The 19,956-nt window shown below is 39.7% G+C and overlaps 3 protein-coding genes across 5 annotated transcripts; 2 read left to right on the top strand and 1 right to left on the bottom strand.

Moving 5' to 3' along the window:
* Positions 1-717: 717 nt before the first annotated feature.
* polr2k (RNA polymerase II, I and III subunit K) lies at positions 718-2,550 on the bottom strand. The gene is made up of 4 exons (XM_070921241.1): positions 2,499-2,550; positions 2,180-2,248; positions 1,272-1,364; positions 718-944 (listed from the first exon to the last, which is right to left on the bottom strand). Exons 2-4 carry the CDS (start codon positions 2,238-2,240, stop codon positions 922-924), a joined length of 177 nt encoding a protein of 58 aa, XP_070777342.1. The 5' UTR covers positions 2,241-2,248; positions 2,499-2,550; the 3' UTR covers positions 718-921.
* Positions 2,551-2,831: 281 nt separating this feature from the next.
* On the top strand, positions 2,832-7,029 carry stk3 (serine/threonine kinase 3 (STE20 homolog, yeast)). 2 transcript variants are annotated; one of them, XM_070921239.1, is made up of 11 exons: positions 2,832-2,969; positions 3,643-3,723; positions 3,917-4,045; positions 4,212-4,326; positions 4,724-4,888; positions 5,044-5,211; positions 5,347-5,484; positions 5,693-5,818; positions 5,924-6,125; positions 6,234-6,427; positions 6,632-7,029. In XM_070921239.1, exons 1-11 carry the CDS (start codon positions 2,947-2,949, stop codon positions 6,788-6,790), a joined length of 1,500 nt encoding a protein of 499 aa, XP_070777340.1. In that variant the 5' UTR covers positions 2,832-2,946; the 3' UTR covers positions 6,791-7,029. The 2 variants fall into 2 exon arrangements, with proteins under 2 accessions (XP_070777340.1, XP_070777339.1); XM_070921238.1 differs by having other exon boundaries at positions 5,921-6,125.
* Positions 7,030-9,824: 2,795 nt separating this feature from the next.
* Positions 9,825-14,055, top strand: rida (reactive intermediate imine deaminase A homolog). Of its 2 annotated transcripts, none has more exons than XM_070921730.1 (6): positions 9,825-9,952; positions 10,863-10,968; positions 11,204-11,258; positions 11,347-11,415; positions 13,334-13,389; positions 13,592-14,055. In XM_070921730.1, the coding sequence occupies exons 1-6, from the start codon at positions 9,888-9,890 to the stop codon at positions 13,646-13,648; spliced, it is 408 nt and encodes a 135-aa protein (XP_070777831.1). In that variant the 5' UTR covers positions 9,825-9,887; the 3' UTR covers positions 13,649-14,055. The 2 variants fall into 2 exon arrangements, with proteins under 2 accessions (XP_070777831.1, XP_070777832.1); XM_070921731.1 differs by lacking the exon at positions 9,825-9,952 and adding an exon at positions 10,206-10,270.
* Positions 14,056-19,956: the final 5,901 nt, after the last annotated feature.

Raw genomic sequence — 19,956 nt, 5'->3', positions numbered from 1 at the left:
TCGCAGGTGCTGGTAGGACTTTGACACCTTTGGACAGAGCCAGGCTAGCTGTTTCCCTCTGTTTCAAGCCTTTATGCTAAGCTAAGCTGAGCTAACTGGCTGCTGGCTGAAGCCTTATATTTACCACACAAACATAAGAGCTGTATCAATCTTCTCATCTTAATTTTGACAGAAAAGCAAACTAGCAAATTTCCCAAAATGTCAAACTATTCCTTTACAGCTGTACCCCTTCACATTGCCACTATAAGGATGTAAAGCAATTATATACTTATACTTATATACTTTGTTTCATTTGTTAACTTGAGCAGTTATATAGAGATTTTACTAAACTTTATTATTATTGAGATTATGATTACTGATTCCCAACCTGGGGATTAAAACTTCTACAAGGGGTCACAAACTAAATCTGAGGGGCTGTGAGATTATTAAAAGGATAGCAGAAAAAAACATTTTGTAACCTATTTTTTTCATTTTCCTCTCATCTTTGTCTTTTTCCCGGATAATTCAAGGCATATCCGGCTTTTTATTATTATTCAAACAAAGAAAAAAAGACACTGGTTAGTTTGAACTGAAAGATAAATAGTGGTTAATTTTGTACAAGAATTTAAAAATTAGCTTTAAAAAAACAAAATGTCACAATTCATGTTACTGTATTCACCTAGCCTTTACCATTCAAAGATGATAATAGATAACAAAAAACTGTGAAAACAGGCAAGGTCAGTGAAAATCATGCTTTTAATAAACCAATCTTTTATCCATCACTCAAAAAGAACAGCACTGTTTGTGTCGACGTGAAAATGGTGAGTTTTAAGTAGAAGTCAGAACTCTGAAGCCAGGCCTGGAGGTCTATTTATTTACATGGTCATACACTACAAAAATAGTACAAAACAAGAATAATCGAAACTGCTGCTCTCCTCTTCTTCATCGGGCATCAAAAACAACCACTGAAATCAAAGAGTCAAGGAAACGTACAGGTATCATAGTGCTCAATTCATACATATGATATATAATAAAAAGCCTTTAGCCATCACATAATATTTGACCATTTATCAATATGAGGACTAATATTTAATATCAACTAGTAGTCGTCAGTTATTCATGTTTTCAGAAGCTTTGTTTACATTTGTAATGTTTGTAAACGTTGGAGTAAAACAGACATAATAATCCGAGGAATAACCTTCATGCTTCCTTTCCACACAACCAAAATTCACCAATTATTATAATTATTATATCTCAAATATTAAAACATTCACATACATATTAAAGGATACATCTCTTTGTTCTCTTCTTGTACATGATCCTGTAACCACACTCTCTGCATCGGATTGGATCACGAGCCTTAATTTCATTCTCAGTGTGACATTCTGTAAGTAAAGACGGAAAGAATATTACAAAACAAATACCCTTAAATTAAGACTGATACACAGTTTACAACACGGTTATGTCATTTTCAAATTTATGCTGAGGCTTTGTTTGTATTGCTTGGTTAATGGAGGTTAGTTCATATGCACAATAGATACAAAATAAAATACATATTTAAAAAGAGAAGAGTAACTTATTTAGAAACTTTGTCTCAAAAGTGTGAAAAAGAAGGCAAGTAGGTCTAGTTAATTAATCTCTATTTTAATGTTTAGGGTATATTTATACAGTATCTGTCATTTCAGTGATTTATTTCTTTTGAACTGAAGGTTTGAAAATTTGATTGTGAAATATATGTGATTTTTTTCTGTCTTTCGACTCTGTAGTATCATCTAGAAATGTTTGCACTGCACTCATTTGCATATGTTTTTTACATTTTTGACACAATAAAAAAACCTTAATTCATTCATTGTATAAAAACACGCTATTTGGACCTAAATGTATTCATTAATTTGTATGCATGTACTTAAGAATATATAATAATGCTTTCATGAAGCAGTAGCATTTTGGCAATCAGTAAAATACTAAGAGTACTATTGAGTGTAGCCTTATTATATTGTAATAAAAGGTAACAGAAAGACACAAAACAGAAGTAGTTGTGGTAGTACTACACACCTAAAACATAAGTAGTTATGGTAGTACAAGCAGTAATACGGGGTGTTAAAGCAGCAGTTACATTAAAGCATAAAGTAACGTTAGGTTAGCATCGTTAGCAGTAGTAACGGCTACAATAGCTGACTGAACTATAAATACCATGTACCTCCACATATGTAGATCATAGGCTGCTGTTTGGGCGGTTGCATTTCTTTCTGTGGATCCATTTTTGTTTCTATCGAAGACAGGAGACGCAATGTTGACACAATCACATCTGTAACGTTAAATCATGCTAACACAGTAAGAGCATGGTGTGGTACCGACAGAATTAGCCTGAACCGTCACAATCGGTAACGTACCAAACGACAAAGGTCTTTAAGAAATCTCAAAATTCAGTATAAATATAGTGAATATGAAATACACAAAAAGGAAAGATAAAAATAAGACATTTCACAGTTTTAACATGCTAATTGTTAGCTGTTTACCTCTCTTTTCTCATTACGCACAGCCGCCTGCGCACATGCGTACAACTGTCTTCCACCTCACAGCAAAGTGGTTTGTGATTGGCCAAAAGATACTCAGTCACATTTGGCACATTTTTCAATTTAGCCAGACAATGCTAATAAATGTGAATATATGACAGATTCCGTTGTATGCATGCAGTAGTGTTTGTGATTTTTGTTGTTGCAGGTTGTTCGTAGTTTCTAAAGACAGAAGTTGCTATGTTTTGTTTTGCACTCCGGCCCAACAGGGGGCAGTGTGGGGAAAATGTATCCCCAAACCGTCCATCATCTGACGAACACTCAGCTGGCCCTCCACTAGTTTTTGACAACAACGACTCTATCGATAATGTTCACATCTTGACTATTGGCCCCAAAACTGCCATAACTTACTATTAGTCCGTCGCCTTTTTATTTTTTGAAGTTATTCATCATGGAGCCGACTGCCCCCAAAAGGTTTGTGTACATCCGAGTGGTTTAAAACGTGCTTGAAAGCTATTAACTAGCTAGCTAAAAGGCTAACGTAGGCGGTAGCTGTCTTCAGCTAGCTGATGCTATGTTAGCTTTACCGGTTTTCTGTCAAACTTTACATTTAGTTAAGATGAATTAATGGTGTTAGAGGTCACTCTTTACCAACATCACAAGCCCTGTGTTAGAGCCTGTAATGGCTTTCTATCCTGTTTTGTTGGGTAATTGTTAATGTTAACTTCGGTAACGTTGGTGCCTTTTGGGAAGCATTTTGATCTAGCATTACGTAATTACTATTATTAGGACATGAAATACAAAATACAAATTAATAAATTGTAACAATCTCACACCTCCTTGTAAATCGAATGAGTATCCTTGGCAACCATTGAATTAATTGGTGCCATGGTGATTCAGGTGTACACTGGTTGTCTTGCCAACTAAACACCACAGGAGCTTATTTCTGTGAGGAGCATCATTAGCCTGAGAAGTGTGAGAAAGAGCTGGGCGACATGGTATCAATAACATGATACATCTTAAAAGTTGTTCTTCTCCTAATTTTACACCTTAATAGACCTACTTTTTCAGTTAGTTAGCTCCATTAATTTATGTGTTAATGTTGTGTTTTAGTTTGGTGTTACACTACACTGTTCCATTTTTACAGCAAGCTGAAAAAGCTGAGTGAAGACAGTTTGACCAAACAACCAGAGGAAGTGTTTGATGTTCTAGAGAAACTCGGTGAAGGGTAAGATGTTTTTGTCATGACTAACTTCCATTTCCACTTGTGTGCCATTAATGGAAAAAAATTTGAAGCCCATCAGACACAGCAGTCTGTACTTTATAAGATGCACCTCTTCTGTTGAGAAATGCCTTAATACTGTCTGTTATAAAATGCACTCTGGACATATTGTGAGTTTTGTCTGTGTGTGTGTGTTTAGCTCCTATGGCAGCGTGTTCAAAGCCATCCATAAGGAGTCAGGACAGGTGGTGGCCATCAAACAGGTTCCTGTGGAGTCTGATCTGCAGGAGATCATCAAGGAGATTTCCATCATGCAGCAGTGTGACAGGTTTGTTTGATTTAACAGCGATGGTGCCATTAGCTGCCTGCCGCAGCCTGTACAGCTCTCTGACGTCTTAACCTACAAGAGTTTTCTCACTTCTGCTGTTTTTGTTCTAAACGAAACTCTTCTGCCTTCTCTTTTGATAACCACTCTGTTTGGCATTTCCTCCTAGCCCTTATGTAGTGAAGTACTATGGCAGCTACTTCAAGAACACAGACCTGTGGATTGTCATGGAGTACTGTGGAGCCGGCTCGGTCTCTGACATCATCAGACTGCGTAACAAGACGGTGGGTGCTTACACAGATTTTCAGTTGCGGTGTGTGTGTGAGACTGAAATGTAAGTGGTTCACAAATGATCAGAGTTTATATTTCTGTGATATATTTTTCTCAGAGCAGATTGTTTATAATGTTTATCATAGACTGATGTACATACCAAACATACAGCGTTACTGTTTGACCATTGACATTAACAAGACATTGATTTTTAATACCCTCAGTGCCCTGATGACAGACTGGTGGTCTGTCTGTGACTTAACTAGTCTGTCTGTGACTTAACTAGCAAAACTACTGATTACATAAAAGATACAATAAGTCATACTTGTGTTACATACCTGCATTACATTGTCAAATTTCTTCATTTACACTTGGATCATACTTCATCCCTGTGTTTTATTCTCACATCAGTTGACAGAAGATGAGATTGCCACTATCCTGAAGTCGACACTGAAGGGTCTTGAATATCTTCACTTCATGAGGAAGATCCATCGGGACATCAAGGCAGGAAACATCCTCCTCAACACTGAGGGACACGCCAAACTGGCAGACTTTGGAGTTGCTGGACAACTAACGGTATTATTGTTATTATAGCAGTTGTTTGAGGGTTTGTACTAGTGACGGCAAAGTGACCGTTATCATCAAACTTCCACTTGGAATGTGAAATCTTTCACTTATTTTGAAAACTACAAGTTCATAACGACAATACCAACATTGTTTTTCCTCTGAAGGACACCATGGCAAAGAGAAACACTGTGATCGGCACTCCGTTCTGGATGGCCCCAGAGGTGATCCAGGAGATCGGCTACAACTGTGTGGCTGACATCTGGTCCCTGGGCATCACGTCCATAGAGATGGCAGAGGGCAAACCTCCCTACGCAGACATCCATCCCATGAGAGTGAGTTCAATCATGGTTCATGGAAGACCTTGGTACTCAGACCCAACCACTTGGCTCTGAAGCAGGGTGTTGGTAGAAAGCTGACCTGATGTCTTATCCCTCCTGACTTTTTGAAACCTCTCTGTGTTCATGCAGGCTATCTTCATGATCCCCACCAACCCTCCTCCAACATTCAGGAAGCCGGAGCTGTGGTCAGACGACTTCACAGACTTCGTCAAGAAGTGTCTGGTCAAGAATCCTGAGCAGAGAGCGACGGCCACACAGCTCCTACAGGTTGGAGGAAGGGAGGACACACACACGCACATACAGACATAAACTTATAAGAGCAGAACGTTACGCACTGAGTTTAACTACTTTACATGCAAAGGGTGAACAAAATATCATGGATGCTCTATTTGTGTTGTCACTGTGTTGTCAGAGAGCCATTGAGGCACTTAACATTACGACAAAACACACTTTTTTTGTTCTTGTGAATGTCCAGCACCCATTCATCAGCCAGGCCAAGCCGGTCACAATCCTTAGAGACCTGATAACTGAGGCCATGGAGATGAAAGCCAAGAGGCAGCAGGAGCAGCAGAGAGAGCTGGAGGAGGAGGAGGACAACTCTGTACGTACGCTGACACATCAACAATAAAGTCTGCGTTAAAGTCAGCCACTAGATTTGACTTGACTTGAGAGGCTGTATGACTAAATGTCTTGTGTATTCCAGGAGGAGGAGACGGAGGTGGACTCTCACACTATGGTGAAGTCAGGGTCAGAGGGTGCAGGAACCATGCGGGCCACCAGCACCATGAGCGACGGGGCACAGACCATGATTGAACACGGCAGCACCATGCTCGAGTCAGACCTGGGCACTATGGTCATCAACAGTGACGATGATGAAGAGGAGGAGGAAGACCAGGGATCCATGAGGAGTGAGCACACACAATGTTTTTTGCTTCTCTAGATATTTATGAAATGCATGCCATGAAAATACTGTGATAGACGTTTCCTTGTAACACAACCCTCTCCCTCCTCCTCAGGGCACGCCACCCCCCAGCAGCCGATGCGTCCGTCCTTCATGGACTATTTCGACAAGCAGGACTCCAACAAGGCGGCCCAGCAGCAGGAGAACTACAACCATAACCAGCCACAGGAGCAGCCCGGCTACCACATCCAGTCCAAGAACGTCTTCCCAGACAACTGGAAGGTGCCTCAGGACGGAGACTTTGACTTTGTGAGTAACATCTTCCGCGAGCATGTGATGGTACTGCTGTAATTAATGGGGTTATTCATGGTGGAATAGACACCAGAGCCTCAGCGGTAAGAATAGCAAAACAGAAGCAGTTCTTACAATATTATCCACAACAAGACACTAAATGTGACTCATCCCTTCCCCTTTGTTGTTTGTCTGTGTTTCTGCTTGTGTGCTGCCACCCAGCTGAAGAACCTGGACTTTGAGGAGCTGCAGTTGCGGCTGAGTGCCTTGGATCCCATGATGGAGCGGGAGATTGAGGAGCTCAGGCAGCGCTACACCGCCAAACGGCAGCCCATCCTGGATGCCATGGATGCCAAGAAGAGACGACAACAGAACTTCTAAGTGCTCCTCCCTGTCGCCTTTTCCCTCTGGTCTCAGTTTCCCAAAGCCACCATCACCACAAAACTTATGTCCCATTGACTCAGAGGAACTAAGATGTCTTTGTTGGAAGCCCACTGCTGTTCCGACTGACTGCTAACTGGCCTTCAAATGAAGTTCGATGCTTTTTTTCCTGGGTAACATCCATCTTGGCTCCTGGAATCTACACTCGTCTGCCTTGTTTCTACACTATGTCTAGATGCTGTTCCTCCATTTTAAATCTAATCTTTGTTTCTATGATTCCTGTTAAGTTGCTCTTCCTGTGCTCAGGACTGCGGCCAAAGAGAGAAGGTTTGGCGATTATGTCTTAAAAGTGAATTTCCCCTTTTCCAAACAGAAAACCCTCTGGGAATCACCATCAGCGCATAAGGAAGCCTTTCCTGTGGCACTGGCAGCAGTGTAATCACCATGGTCAATGACAAGTGGTCTTCTTTCCTCAGACTTTTCACCTTCAGTGTAAATATAATATAGATCCTAGTTTGGAAATACCTGCAACAAAAAGCTGTGGAGGCTTGTCCATGACCAAAGACAATCAAGATTATGTTGATTTAAGTTGAGAATGCCTTAAAATGTTTGAAACCTGGTTTTCAAAGTAAGCAATGTATTAAAACAACCAAGTCGTCAGATGGTTAAATCCATTTCCTCGCCTGGACATGAGTTGGACTGTGGAAAGCTGTGAGAATGGACAGAAATGACAGACATCATGTGGATGTTGAACGGGTCGTGCATGTTTTCAGTTGTTGGTGGATCAGAAAATTCTAAACTTATTTCATTAGTCTTAATCATTTATTTCATTTTGTTGTTTTCAAGTATGATATTTTTTAAACATCCAGTGCATATCTATATTGACAGACACTGCGCATCTTAGTGCCTCATAACACACCTGTCCCACTTCTACGTCGCTCTCTGAGCACACACTCACCCAACGCTCTTCATGAATTTAAAATCAGAGCTTTTCCTTGACAAAGTGATCCACCGCACTCAAATTAAAACCAGAGTTAGCACCGAAATTCATTCCTAAGTTAGAAAAAAATGTACAATTTCCATACAAGCAAAAGCATTCCAAGATACTGCATGACTTTTATTTTTATCTCCCTGTAGACTTATTTCAAGGTTCTAATCATCATGTTTTCTGTAATAGTTCCACGCTATGATTGATTGACTTCATATTAAAATATGAATGTCTAAAACATTTAAACCAGTTGTGGAGCCATCTTAAATGTAAAAGCAGTGAAGAAGACCAAATACTACAACTAGTCATGTTAACAGTTTTATGGCTGTAGTTGAGGTAAAAGACTCAAGTGACGGACTGATACTGTACACTAATAAAAACAGAGCCGCAGCATCAGCCACACATCTAATGTCTGAATTTCAGACTAACTTTTTAAATTGCATTAAGATTTTTTCAGCAAATTTCCCTGCAGCTTATATCTATGTTTCAGCAGTTATGTGTGAGAATGTGCTGTTTTTTTGACAGTTTTCTGACATGTAGGTGTGATGTTATTAATGAAGGAATGTGTTTTAACAGCTAAAAACTGTGTTAAGACAAAACTGTTTGGTGCAGTGATCGGTCATATATCAAAAATCGTTGTTTATGTTGCACATTTATCCTAAATATATAAATATTGGCTGTTAACAGATTCTCAGCTCTCAAATATTGATGTCAGTATTGGCCTCAAAAATTTCACAATTTTGAATGTTTAATTGAAAAGTCTGACTAACAAGCGAACAAGATATTTGGTCTCTTCATGAAGGAAACAAACTGCTCTGTTGTGGTTATAGTTTAGTTTGGACATTGATTTTACACACGTGCTAATAATGACCCTTTGAATGAATCTTTATATACATGTACATCGTATCTGCTGGTTGCTGTTACATATGAATGTTAATGTGCAATCTCAATGGTGCGGTTCAGCCCATACTTACTGCATATTAATCTACATTTTAATAATAGCGCAATCTAAAACTAGACCTGTTACACTGTCTTATGTCTCGTCTGATGTGGCCCAACATGAGCTGACATTTTAAACCCCTGAATCTATATTTCAGTCAGTACCATCTCAGCTTTTGAATGATCATGTCTCTATGTTTGTGGGGTTTTTTGTTTGTCTTCTTCATGCAGGTGGACCTGTTCTTTCACAGAAATCATTAACATTCTTGCCATGAATTGTTTTCATAAATTAAGTCTGCAGTGCATTGGCAACTTACACACAAGCATTCACACTTTTATTTATTAAACATGTTTAAAACCTTTTTTTCTTTTTGTGACTGGTTTAAATATGGAAGCTGATTTGGCTGCTTTGCCCTTTTGTCAAATATATGTGGCTTGATTTCAGCGTGTTTTAGACTATGCATGTTTATAATTATGTTTGCTCTTTAGCTATTGTATTAACTGCACAGATCAGAGTACTGTTAATATGGAAGCTGGATTGTCGGCTTTAACAAAAAACAATTTGCTCTGTACAATTATTAAAAAAAAAAAAAAAAGAAGCCCCATTTGAAGAGAATCTGCCATAATATGTACAGTTATCGGAAATCACATTTTGATATATAGCTATATGATTTTGTTGTCATTTATCTCACTGTTATTTTCCGCTATATAATGACTTGAGGGTGTAGAGTGGAATGTAAGCATTTATGTTTGAACCACTTAATTTATTATCTTTTGTTTGTAATACTTTATAAAGTTTTGAAAAGGTGCGAGAAATAATAAAAGTTACTTATGGTTAACCATTACTTGCTTACAATGCTTTTATCTTATCTGTGACTCGATAAAAGGAGACTTGAACCTCTAAACTGGACTCAGTAGAAAACATCATGGAGGACCACAAGGCACCTGTCGTACCGTAATGCTTCAAGTTCGGACGCCACCATTTTTCGTTGGCATGGCATTCCCCTAAAAAAGTCTTCCAAGAATGCAGCGTGCGCGTATTGACAGATATTACGGTAGACTTGACGGCAGCAACTGTTCCTCTTTTCACAACTTGTTGCACGACGACTCCTTCCAGTCACAGCCACTCTGCGGTGTAGGAAGGGTGGAGGGGAAAGAAATCAGGAAAACATGTCTGCAATAAACAGAAGGATCGTCAACACCACATCAGCCCCGGCTGCCATCGGTCCATACAGGTGAGGACACTTTATTAACAGAAACGTGCACCTTTTTCTATTTATAGCGACACGTGGTGCATAAAATGTATGAATGAATGGGGATCACAAGGACAGTCCAATGTTCGATCAGGGGCGGGTCTTAGTGGACAGTGAACTCACCTGCTTGACTTGATCCCATAAAAAAAGAGCCAAAGTTGGACTTTTAGCAGAGCGGAGGAAGCAGCTGCAGGGTAGAAATCAGACTGTCGAACAGACACACAGAAGGATTGTAATGGCAACTATTCGTCGACAGATCCCCTACACACCGAAAGCTCCTGTCAGACAGGGAATATACAGGTATGGATTCATGTTCTGTATCTGGACTTCAGATGGGCCTAAACCTTCAGACATTTACAAAAAATGCACCAAATGTACAGAAGTGATCCGAAATAATGAAATAACCTGATTAAAAACACAGTAGTCTGGTGTGTTTAATTCAATCAGTGCAGAAAGGAGAGGGGTGTTCCTGCTCTGGCCAATTGGCTGTCAGTGGGTGGAGTTAAATCAGACGTGTGTGTGTGTGTGTGTGTGTGTGTGTGTGTGTGTGTGTGTGTGTGTGTGTGTGTGTGTGTGTGTGTGTGTGTGTGTGTGTGGCCTCTGAATTGGCTTTTTTTTGCCATTGTGGTGTCTGGTGGTAAAATGTTCTTATCTTTCATTTCTTATAACATTTGACTTGATAATCAACTACGAACACGTAAGTGCAGATACAGAAACAGAAGGCTAGTAATGTTCAACACTCATAGAGATAAATTATTTCACTAGTTAATATAGATTATTCCTTTTAAAATAAGATTAGCAGGTTTTTGCCACTTATCTTATCAGTGTTTTTCTCATGAAATTAAATGTCCAGTGTGAAGTGGTCTAAATGTATCTAAATGTATTTCCTCAGCCAGTCGGTGGTTGTGGACAGAACGATGTACATCTCTGGTCAGCTGGGGCTGGACGTGGCCTCTGGTCAGCTGGTAGATGGAGGGGTGCAGGCTCAGGCCAAACAGGTGAGTCTCACAGGGACAGGTGATGATGTTTGATGACACTGACTGTAACATCTGCCAGTTATTTCTACTGAAGAGAGCCACTCGCCTCATCTTTCCTCAACACTTGTTCCATAAGTAATTTACATTTAAGATGATTAATAAGCACAGGAGATTATATATATATATAGGAAAATACAATTTGAAAGGTGATATAAAAATTGATTGACTGCGTATCAAAATGTCTCTCATCCCTCAGGCTCTCGTCAACATGGGGGAAATCCTTAAAGCAGCTGGCTGTGACTACACCAATGGTGAGATCTCAGTACTATCAGTTACTCAGCTGCTGCTCGTATGTTTCATATGATTTGAATGTTGACAGCGTAATCTCTCTGATTTCAGTGGTGAAGACAACTGTGCTGCTTGCTGACATAAATGACTTTAACAGCGTCAACGAGGTCTACAAAACATGTAAGACAATACTTAAATTTCATGATAAAAAGTGGATTGTTATGGAAAATAATAGATGGGCAGTTTATCGGGTCTTCTAATTGATAGAATAAACTGTTTTTCTCTCACATTGATATTCTTTTAAATATATAAAAGCAGCCACTCGGGGGCAGCATTTAAGATTGTAAGAGCTGCTGTCATGTAAACGGCCATACAGGAAGTATGTAGTCTGCTGAAGTGCCCTTGAGCAAAGCACTGATTGTCTACCAGCTGTCTGTCCTTGACAGTGTGTTCTGTGCAGATGGAGAAAGCCAAAACACAAATGTCTCTTTAAGGGCAACACTTGGCTTTTAGTATAAATATGATCTTAATACTCTCATATTGTCTTTATTGATGGTCGTGTTTACATGTCCTTATACTGAATATAGAGGCTGGAGCGTGCCAACTTGATTTATTAGATATCCTTATTCTGCCTTTAAATGAATTCATATTTTATTTTAGAAATGAAATAACAAAATAAATACATGATTAGAAATAAATTAAAATTATTAAAAACAAAAGTAGCAAATCCTCACATTTGTGAAGCTGGTACCATGAAATGTTTTTGCATGAAAAATGATTAGGTATAAAACGATTATCCAAATAGTTGCCTCGTGTGTACTTTTAGGTAGTTTAATTTATAACAAAACGTCATATTTTATAAGATTTTAATATGTTTTGTGTGCAAAAATCTTCATTTGTAAAGTATCTAGTAACTATAGGTAACTGTAGTGAAGTAAAAAGTATAATATTTCCCTCTGAAATGTGGTGGAATAGAAGTAGAAAGTAGCATGAAAAGAAACGACTCGAGTAAAGTACAAGTACCTTAAATTTGTACATAAGTAAATGTACTTGGTTACATTCCACCACTGCTCGTATTTCACTGGCATCCCTCAGAAAACGGCAGCTGACAGGTATAGCAGTCACCTGACAGACAGGTTCACTCAGCCCGTCCTCTGCTGTATGAATGCAGCCTCCTCTCACAGGCTGCTCGGTCTGGGCATTTCCCCATGGATCACAACAGACGGATGTAATGGAAGCTGCAGTGCCCAGTGAGTTGTAAATGGACACCGCCGTGCAGACATACAGACGTAACCCAACCCTCCAGGACTTGGGTATAGGCTCGAGCTCCCACCTCTTTCCTGGCGCTACTCAACCCTAAACCTCAGGCAGGGAACTTTCCCTGACCCTGATAAGAGGAAGGAGAGGACATGTGTCCGCTGTGAAGACTTCCCAGGCCAGCAGCCAAAGTTTTGACCATGTCTGATGAATGAGATTGCTCATATTTGCTTTTGGTGATTAGTCTCGATTATAAAACTCTTTATGTCTCGTGTAAAATATAAAGTTTCCAGGTTTCCTAGTGTTCCTCCAGATGCTTTACACATAAAAAAATCAGTTATTTATTAATGTTTGTAGATGAGTAATAAGCCATTATTACGGACAATTTTAGAGTTGCCGGTTGTGAAAACTCTCTTTAACTTATGTATATTCTCCTCCAGCATAATTTTCTTTTTAACAAACTCTTTAATTTATCAAGGACTGACATTTAACTCCTGGAAAAGAGCTGTAGTTATCAGGCAGACAACAGCAGATTTGACCCTTTTTTTAAATGAAAAAACAAACATGTTATACACCAGACATACACCAGCCAAATGGATTTTTTAAAACCTGGCAACCAAATAGTTGTGCTTCATGGCTTATTACTTTTCTATAGGCATTAATAACTTATTTGATATACACCAATAAAGCCTTTAGTTACACTTTATAAACTCTTTTTAGTAAGTAACCCAGAAATCCATTTATAGATATCATACAGTAGATAAACCTGGTGGTTTTCCAATATGCTTTTGTCATAATATGATATAATAATAATATATGTATGCACATGTTTGTCCTCCAGTTTTCAGCAGTAACTTCCCGGCCAGAGCTGCCTACCAAGTCGCTGCTCTCCCCAGAGTGAGTACAAACAAAACCTTTGCACCAATATATAACTGCAGTACCCTGTGGTACATGTACATCAATACACAAGTGGTGGTAGAGATTCATGCCAGCTAGGTACATGCTCATTCATCCATGCCATGTATTTTCCATCATCCGTGTGCAGCTGTTTTCACTATGAGTGGAGTGTGTCCTCATGGTCTCTGTCTGTCCTCTCCAGGGTGGACTGGTGGAAATTGAGGCGGTTGCTGTACTCGGTCCTCTCTCAGACTCCTGACTAGCCGGCCACGTCACAAACAAGTTGTAGTCTAACCACCAAGTGACCTTTATAGTTGTACTCTAGAAGCCTTATTGTATTTTCAGATGACACATGAAGGACCAAGCTAGGATCTTGTTGGCTGTCTTTGTCCATATAGTCAGGTTTTAGCATAATTTAGTTTCTCCTCTGGCCACTGTAGCTGGTTGACGGCAGTTGTGAACTACTTTCAGTATTATACCACTTTGAATTAAAACCCATAGCAACAGAGGAGCACTTAACTCACCAGAATATGTGGCTAATGGTAATTTCACAATAAAACGTCTGTACAACCAGTCTAACATTCCCGTGTCACAGTGGCCAGATTCAGGGTCAAATCAACTTCCTCTTCTGTTTTGTTTCCAGAGTTTAACACATTGTAAAAGTGCAGCTCTCACTAATAAAAAATGTAGTATAAAACCTCTGATCCTTGAATGGTTATTCATCCTAAAACGTCACATCCGACGCATCCATCCTGCATTAAGATATCAAAGAAAGTGCATTAGAGGTCATTTTTAAGGTGGTCTTTTTAATTTTCTGACAGTTCATAGTTTACAGATTACAGGTCGTCTTCCCAGAGAGAAATCATGACACATCAGAAACAAAAAAAAACACATGCACTCTTATCTCATTCATGCTCTTATATTAATGTTTAAAATCAGCTCTTCATATTCATTACAAACATGGTCGTAAAATCAAAGCCAGCTACCCAAAAATAATATAATTTCATAATTTCATGAAGCAAATATATTTTGGCTTTGGTTTCCTTTAGAATTATAATTTTGTAGAAAACTACAGAACAGACTCTTAGGTTCAAGTTAAAGACATATATGATGTTTCAGAAAATCTGCTATTATAAGTCTCTATGCGGATAATATATAGAAATTTCAAGTTATTCTGACAACCTCTGAAAATAAAACACACCCACTAAGTGCTGTAGATATCTGTCTATATACAGTTTGCGAGCAGAAATTGCAGCCACACACCATCATGAGGAGAAGAAGGCACGTGATGACTGAGGAGCCCTGACTGAATGTGGTCATCACAGGGATCTTGGCAACAAGGCGATGTCTTTCACACACAAACGCACATACTTTCACTCATGCATACAAACAAGGTAAGACACTTCCAGCAAACTCGTCTGTGCAGTCACTCATGTTGCACTTCACTCACTGGGAGCTGAAAACACAAAGAGAGGAAACATGTTAGGGTGGCATAGAGATTTTTATTTAGACTAGGTGACATTGTGTTGGCGTTACAGCGCCACTCACCTGGTGCCTCCTCTGTTTTGGGCTCTGAATCAGTCGCTGTGGCCTCTGGTTTTTCTGTTTAGAAAGAAAGATTTCCGTTCATTGGGGGCACCCTGGAGGTGAATGTAATTTGTTTGGGCTTACAACATTACAAAACATCTCTGTCCAGATACACAGTTTTCATAGGGATTATTTCTTTGGTGGAAGGTCTGTGGATTATTCTGATTAACATAGACATTGTTTCTCCAAAGACATATCACTGTTGAGGTATTAAAATGTATTCTTTTAATGCTGTGAGAACCAAAAATACAATTTTGTTGCAACAGAAATCTCAGCTATCTGAAAACCTGGACAAATAAAGCCAGAAAGTATGATTTGCTAGATACAGCGAGAGACCAGTGCTGCACACATTTGTCATGACTTCTCTACCAAAGGATTGTGATTGCAGAGTATGTCCACCAAACCGATCTCAACCCTGACCACGAACAGATGCAGAGGTGGATGAGCTGCCATGTCCGCTCTGCTAATGTGACACTGGATCCTTTCTCTATCTCCATTGGCTGTGAAACTGAGGCATGGAGGCTCGCGGCCAGTGGAAGCCCTATATGTGTTGGCATGCTCTAGTTTCTCTGTGGACTCAGATTGCACCTTAATGAGACCACAGTGACAACAAAGTGTTGGCAACACACATACACACACATTACATGCAGGCTGTCCAAACAGGGCTGTGGTCAAGCTTGAACTGAGGGCGAGTCATGTTGGACACCGAAGAGGGGTCGAGATCAAGTGAAGACAGAGGTCAAGGAGAGTACTGACAATTTTTTTTTACCAAATTAGGTGAATACTCAGTGTGTTTTCTGTCTTTCTGTTCTTTCATATTGTATGTACTTGTTGCTTTAACATGAGTAATAAATATTTTTTTCTGCAGTAGAGTGTAACCAACTAGTCTCTGTAACAGCCCAGCTCTCAAACTGTTGGAAGAAGCATTATATTGGGGTTTATTTGCAAAAAACATCCCCAAAATATACTGAGTTTTGAACCTGGTAATATTAACATAGCCTTAGATTAATGTATGTAGGCACCAAAGAAGAGATGGCACCTGTAATGCTTCTCATTCATAAGAGAATTAAATGACTCAGGCAGGAGAATCACTAACTGTCAGTATCACAGCTTCCACTCTCACTGAAGGCAAACCACAACAACAGAAAAACAACATATTTGGAGGCAATATGCAGTAATCTATGTAAGTAAGTGCACAGTGTATTGGCTTTGCTACCATGTCCATCTTTCTTTAATGGCCTGCATTAGAGAGGTAGACACTTTGCATTAGACAAAGAGGAAAATGAAGAGCTGACCTCACGAACATGTTGGCTGATTGTCATTTGCATCGTGAAACAACAAGTGAAGCGATAACAGTAAATGTAAAGCTGCACTGTGTCACGCAGCTCCCTGTGGAGCACTTCCATGTACAGACAATCATTTCGAGTCAAGTGTGCAGAGAGACTATCTCTGTGCAGAACTGCAGTCGCTCTGAAGTGCCCTCTTGGAATTTAGAGTTGTGTTGCATTCGCTGGTTTGTAATTTAGCATATCCCCCTGTCACCAGAGCAGCGGGAGAGGTAACAGGTTCAGTATTTCCTCCAGAGACAGCAAATGCCATGTGCTTAAAAATGTTAAACTTACAAGTATCCTGACTACGTTATGTGTTTAATGTGGGAGAAAATGTCCATGCTGTCTCCCAAGAACAGAGCTGTCTTGGCTAAACAAACTGTAACAATGGCCTCCAACCATTTTGTGCACTATAGTACAAATTCAAAGTCTTTGCTGACAACTTACACAAGTCAGGAGCTGATCCTGGGCCAGCTGGTTAAAAATCATAAATCACGGCTGCTAGCAATCTGAAATTTATTTTGTTACTTCAGCAAAATTGTGATGCCAAGTAAAACTTTTGTTCTATGGCCCTTAACAATAGTTACAACCTCAACAGGCTACAGTTACAGATCAGTCCATCCTACACATGTACACTGCCAGGCGGAAGAACATATTCTAAATACATTTTCAAATAATGTCTTCAAAACTGCAGCAATAATATTAATATAATTCATAAAACAATCAAAGTAATTCCTTAGTTCATGGTAAACATAGGTGTTGAGACAGATCCCTGAATACTAACTAAATAATCAGATAAGTGACTTATAAAAACATCCCTGTGGCCACCTCAGTGTGTTCATTAAAGGCCAAAGTCATGTCTGTCTGTGTGTTGTTGGATACCGCCTGGTTACCGTCATGGCAGTGGGACTGTGGAGGGTCTAGGGAAAGACGGAAGGGACATTATGTACCTGGGCGCTGTGGAAGCCCATGTTCATTGGGTCACTATGCAGGAGGCAGAGCAGTGCTCAGGTTACTGCTGGTAAATGGGGACAATTGTACTTTTTGTCTCTAATAAGTTCTGCTTTCCTCGATGTGACACATAAATATTGTGACTATTGTTTTCTACCGATTGTGGTAACAGCTCTAAATGACCAGTTTCACAGATGTAGACTATGATGTCAAGAGAAAAATCCTCTAATCTTAGTGTTTAATCCTTGAACACAGAAGCAGTTGAAGATCTAAAAAGGTATGCAGCTCGATCCTTCATCAGCTTTATAACTAAGTGTTCAGTTGGTGTGATAAAGTTACAAGACTGTCACCAAAGCCATTGTGTTAGATAGTGCACAAATGTGTCATTTGCATAGAAAATAAAGCTCAGAATGAAAATGAATACAAGCTTAGAGCCTTACAAGGGCTCAGGTAACAGCTTTAAACAGGTCACTTTGCAGAGACAAAGTGGGATTTTGTCAAGTAAACATGTTCAGAAGAATCAATTAGAAAAACTGAATCTAAAGTTGAGTATGTCTGTCTGCAGCTCACAGTCTACCAAAAATATTGAGTCCTAAAAATGTACGTAGAAATTGGCTTAAACTCTAGTTTGTGAATGAATTTCTATTCCTGGACAAACATTTTACTAAAGTGGAAAACTTGTTTTAGAGAAATGAAACACATGCCATTGGCCTGTCACAGTGCTGCTTTTGACTCCAACATACCTTGCTCAGGAGCTGCAGGCTCCGAGGAGCTGGCTGCTGTCTCTGCAGTGCTGTCTGCTGCCGCTGCTGCTTCCGCAGGTGCCGCTGCTGCTTCCGCAGGTTCTGCTGCTGCTTCCGCAGGTTCTGCTGCTGCATCTGCCGGTGCTGCATCTGCATCTGCAGGTGCTGCTGCTGCTTCCAGAGCATCTGCAGGTGCTGCTGCCTCGGCAGGTGGACTGTCTGCAGCAGGCTGAGGGTCCTCCCCTGCAGGTGGAGCTGCAGCGGTGCTGTCTGCAGATGTTGCAGCTGCAGCAGGTTCACCTGCAGACTTAGCATCGCCGCCCTCAGCAGGTGTCTGGTCTGGAATAGTTTCACTGTCCTCAGCTACTTTGCCATTCTCATTGGCTGCCCCTGTCAGGAACACAAGTATTAACACAGCACATGATCCAAACATCCAATAAGACAGTTTGAAGATAATAAAACTAACATATAAAATATAAAACTAGATCAAATTTACTGTAGATCTAGTGAGAATGAAATAAAATCTACAGAATTCATGAATCATGAGATGAGATGAGAAACATTATAATGTTTGTATAAGACACAAGATGAGTGTTAAATTCTTGTCCCACAGTCAAAATTGATCATGTGAAGCACAGGACCTTTATCACACAGTGGACACAGTATGACGCCAGGGTCAAGGGTCAAGGTAGTATTTGTGTTCACTGGGGTAACCTGCGGTAAACATGTGCTTCTAATGATATTGTTCTGTTCTATTGTTGTCTGTGATAAAAAATGCCCCACAAAATAAGCCTCTTCACATTTCACATCATGGCAACACAGAGAGAGTAGCAGCACTTTCACTTGTGGTGACACACACAGTCCCTGTCAGGTATGAAAACAAGAACTACAATTTCTATTATTTTAGTTTACTTCATGTTTGTGTTGTCTACGTGATGGCTACAGAGTTGACTTAACCCAAAGCCAAAGAGTTAACAAGTAACAAATATCATTATGGGTGCCATGCAACACTGAAAACAAACTTCACGATTCAGGCACCTTTTGAAATTCTGCAGATTGAGCAGATTGCATGTTTCATAATTTGAGAATGGAGCCAGTTTTAAAATAAGAGTTTTAAGCAGGCAAAATGACTTCTAACATCTAATCTGACAGCTGGACCACGCAAAGCTACCACTTTCACCCAAACAAAAAAGAGCGCAATTCTCTCAAAACACAACACTTGATCAACTGTTCCTCCTTGAAATAACTGGGAAACAAATCAAACACATGTCGCCCCCGCCAGCAAAAGAAATAGCATAAAGAGACCTCATAATTGGAAGCACAAAGGGTTAATGATAATGTGGATTGTTGTTAATAAACATTAACAGCTTCTCATGGCACACTTCTCAGCTCTATGAACAGGTTGCCATGTGTTTAGTGATATTGTGTATCACTTCCTTGTAGACCTTTTTTTCCTGAAGGATTTGCATCACAGGTATTTGCATGGATCAGAGGAGTCTTAACCGCACAGTTTCTATGTTTGTATAAATGAGGTGTCTTTCCCAGAATGGAAACATTTTGCATATTTGTCTTTATACTTTCCTTTAAAAAAGATTGCATTCTTTAACTGTTCCCCTGTAAACATTGCTCTTGAGCCTGATAATAGTTTCTAAAATATTACACAAGTTGAGTATAGAACTCGGGATAAATAAAATTCTATCTTATCTTATCTAGATCAAGATTTTTGTGTTGTATCCCATCCGATTTGTCAGATGACAGATGCTGCCTTATGAGTGACATTCTTGGAGTTTTAAACCAACAAGTTACAAGAAGTGAATGAACCTTGGGTTAATAAATGTTGTCCTTCTTCTTTCTTGGGAGTGACAAGTTGCATCCGGTGAAGGAGACGAGCCTCATGCAAAAATAAGAAAACATCCTGACAAATTTCCATCTGACCTCTAAGACGTTTACAACAACAA

Source organism: Enoplosus armatus, chromosome 16 (assembly GCF_043641665.1).
Source record: "Enoplosus armatus isolate fEnoArm2 chromosome 16, fEnoArm2.hap1, whole genome shotgun sequence".
NCBI classification, from domain to species: domain Eukaryota; kingdom Metazoa; phylum Chordata; class Actinopteri; order Centrarchiformes; family Enoplosidae; genus Enoplosus; species Enoplosus armatus.
This window is presented reverse-complemented; position numbering and strand designations above follow the sequence as displayed.

Bases quoted from the DNA above. Each gene is read 5' to 3' on its own strand.
- polr2k (XM_070921241.1), bottom strand. From the start codon at position 2,240: ATGGATCCACAGAAAGAAATGCAACCGCCCAAACAGCAGCCTATGATC. The intron at 1,365-2,179 runs GTACATGGTATT...CTTTACTTACAG, and splicing joins TATGATCTACATATGTGGAG to AATGTCACACTGAGAATGAA. The intron at 945-1,271 runs GTATCCTTTAAT...CTTTGATTTCAG, and splicing joins CAAGAAGAGAACAAAGAGAT to TGGTTGTTTTTGATGCCCGA.
- stk3 (XM_070921238.1), top strand. From the start codon at position 2,947: ATGGAGCCGACTGCCCCCAAAAG. The intron at 2,970-3,642 runs GTTTGTGTACAT...CCATTTTTACAG, and splicing joins GAGCCGACTGCCCCCAAAAG to CAAGCTGAAAAAGCTGAGTG. The intron at 4,889-5,043 runs GTATTATTGTTA...TTTCCTCTGAAG, and splicing joins GAGTTGCTGGACAACTAACG to GACACCATGGCAAAGAGAAA.
- rida (XM_070921730.1), top strand. From the start codon at position 9,888: ATGTCTGCAATAAACAGAAGGATCGTCAACACCACATCAGCCCCGGCT. The intron at 9,953-10,862 runs GTGAGGACACTT...GTATTTCCTCAG, and splicing joins GCTGCCATCGGTCCATACAG to CCAGTCGGTGGTTGTGGACA. The intron at 10,969-11,203 runs GTGAGTCTCACA...CTCATCCCTCAG, and splicing joins TGCAGGCTCAGGCCAAACAG to GCTCTCGTCAACATGGGGGA.